The sequence below is a fragment of the Sphaeroforma arctica genome, assembly GCF_001186125.1.
Source record: "Sphaeroforma arctica JP610 unplaced genomic scaffold supercont1.6659, whole genome shotgun sequence".
NCBI classification, from domain to species: domain Eukaryota; class Ichthyosporea; order Ichthyophonida; genus Sphaeroforma; species Sphaeroforma arctica.
This window is the reverse complement of record NW_014033899.1, coordinates 1-1,597: the sequence shown is the minus strand read 5'-3', so window position 1 is coordinate 1,597 and position 1,597 is coordinate 1. Positions and strand designations below refer to the sequence as shown.

General features: G+C 44.1%; 1 protein-coding gene across 1 annotated transcript; it reads right to left on the bottom strand.

Moving 5' to 3' along the window:
* Positions 1-94: 94 nt before the first annotated feature.
* Positions 95-340, bottom strand: SARC_15750 (hypothetical protein; the record flags this gene model as incomplete). Its single annotated transcript, XM_014290136.1, has 1 exon — positions 95-340. A coding segment is annotated over one exon (246 nt), but the record flags the coding sequence as incomplete, so codon positions are not given.
* Positions 341-1,597: the final 1,257 nt, after the last annotated feature.

The following is a 1,597-nucleotide window of genomic DNA, read 5'->3' as shown; positions in this document are numbered from 1 at the left end:
TATACATATATACATATACATACACATATATACATATATTTATATATATATATATATTTGTGTGTATGTATTACATATCCGAATCAAAGTATACCTTCACACGCTGCGGCAGATTAGCCGCACCAGCATCCGGCAGGAGATTGGCCAGATCGTCTGTCCGGCAAAGCGACTCCATGACCTTCAGACTCTCATCGAAACGTCGGCGTACAGTGCCGTCGGCTGTCCTGGCCATGTCTAGTTTGTTCCGCATGCCGCGGCATTCGTCGTGGAGCTCTTTGGACACTTGTTCTGAGGGTGCGCGACTCCATTCACTCATATATTGCTGGCGCAGCTGGTTGTCCTGGAGAGTTTAGTAGACCGACATGAATCGTGTAGATGTTAGACGCTGTTTAATTGTGTATCGAGCTATGAATGCCTTGGTCTCAGTGGCCACCAAGCAAGGCAACAGCTTAAGTGAACGTGCGTAAAGCACAGTTGCATGTCTCTGATTGTGTACAGTTCTTTGGACATTTATACTGAGGCGCCCGTAGAATTGATGGTAAGCACTCGGTCGTTAAAAACTCCACGCTTAAGAACGCATTGGATATGCATTTGAGAGTGTTTTGTATATCAACTTGACAGTTCTTTAATTAGTCACTTGTGGATACTCTGAGTACTCGCTTCGTCACGTTCCTTATTGTGCGCAACCACCAATAGGGCCCCACAAAGTACAATCCAATTGCTACCATTCAACCTCAGTGAAACATATAAAATCACACGCTCCTTGGGTTAACACACGCTTTCTCCTATACCCCACCCTGTCTATACCTACCTCAGTAGCCTCAGCTGACAAAATGCGGTCGCTTTCGTCCAGAATCAGGGCATTCTGGTCATAAAGATTGCGCATATTGTCCAAACGATCCCGAATTCCGCTCACCCCGCCCTTTGACCGAGCGTTCTGTGACCTCTGCAGAAGACTTTCCGGGACACCCATTGGCTGTTCCAGGGCATCCAGAGCAGCCGGCATGGCAATCTCTTGCAATTCATTGGACCCCTTTTTGAGATGGTTGTTAATCTGTAAACGGGTGATTGGTGGGAGTTGGTGGTGCACTAGCTTAGTGGCTGGAGTGTGATTAAGTGCTGTTAAAACTAATACTGAAGATTACGTACACTCGCGGCGCCCAATACTGCTTTATCCCTCAACCCCGCATACGTTGATATGACACATTAGAAAGACGTCTTACTTACTCATCGCAGCCCTGGTTGAAAAAGTATTTGTACACGATGGTATAGGTGATCTTCATAGAATAGATCGAATGCGTAGTAGATAACGGCTTCTGATCATACCCAACTCAAGCACGCCTTTTTATACCTACGACTGAGATACATGCAGACAAGGAATTGGAAACAAGAGTATTTGCTACCACAAAGCACGTTATAGGATCAACACCAACGAATCTTTCGTATGGTGCTTGAAAAAAGTATCAGAAACCGGATATAGCTGCACCTCGCTTTTAAACAGAACCGTATCGCTCTAAGCAAAAGTATATTCTTAAACAAACCTGTATTTAAATAAAATAAAAGCATATACTTACATACATGAATACATATATTCAAA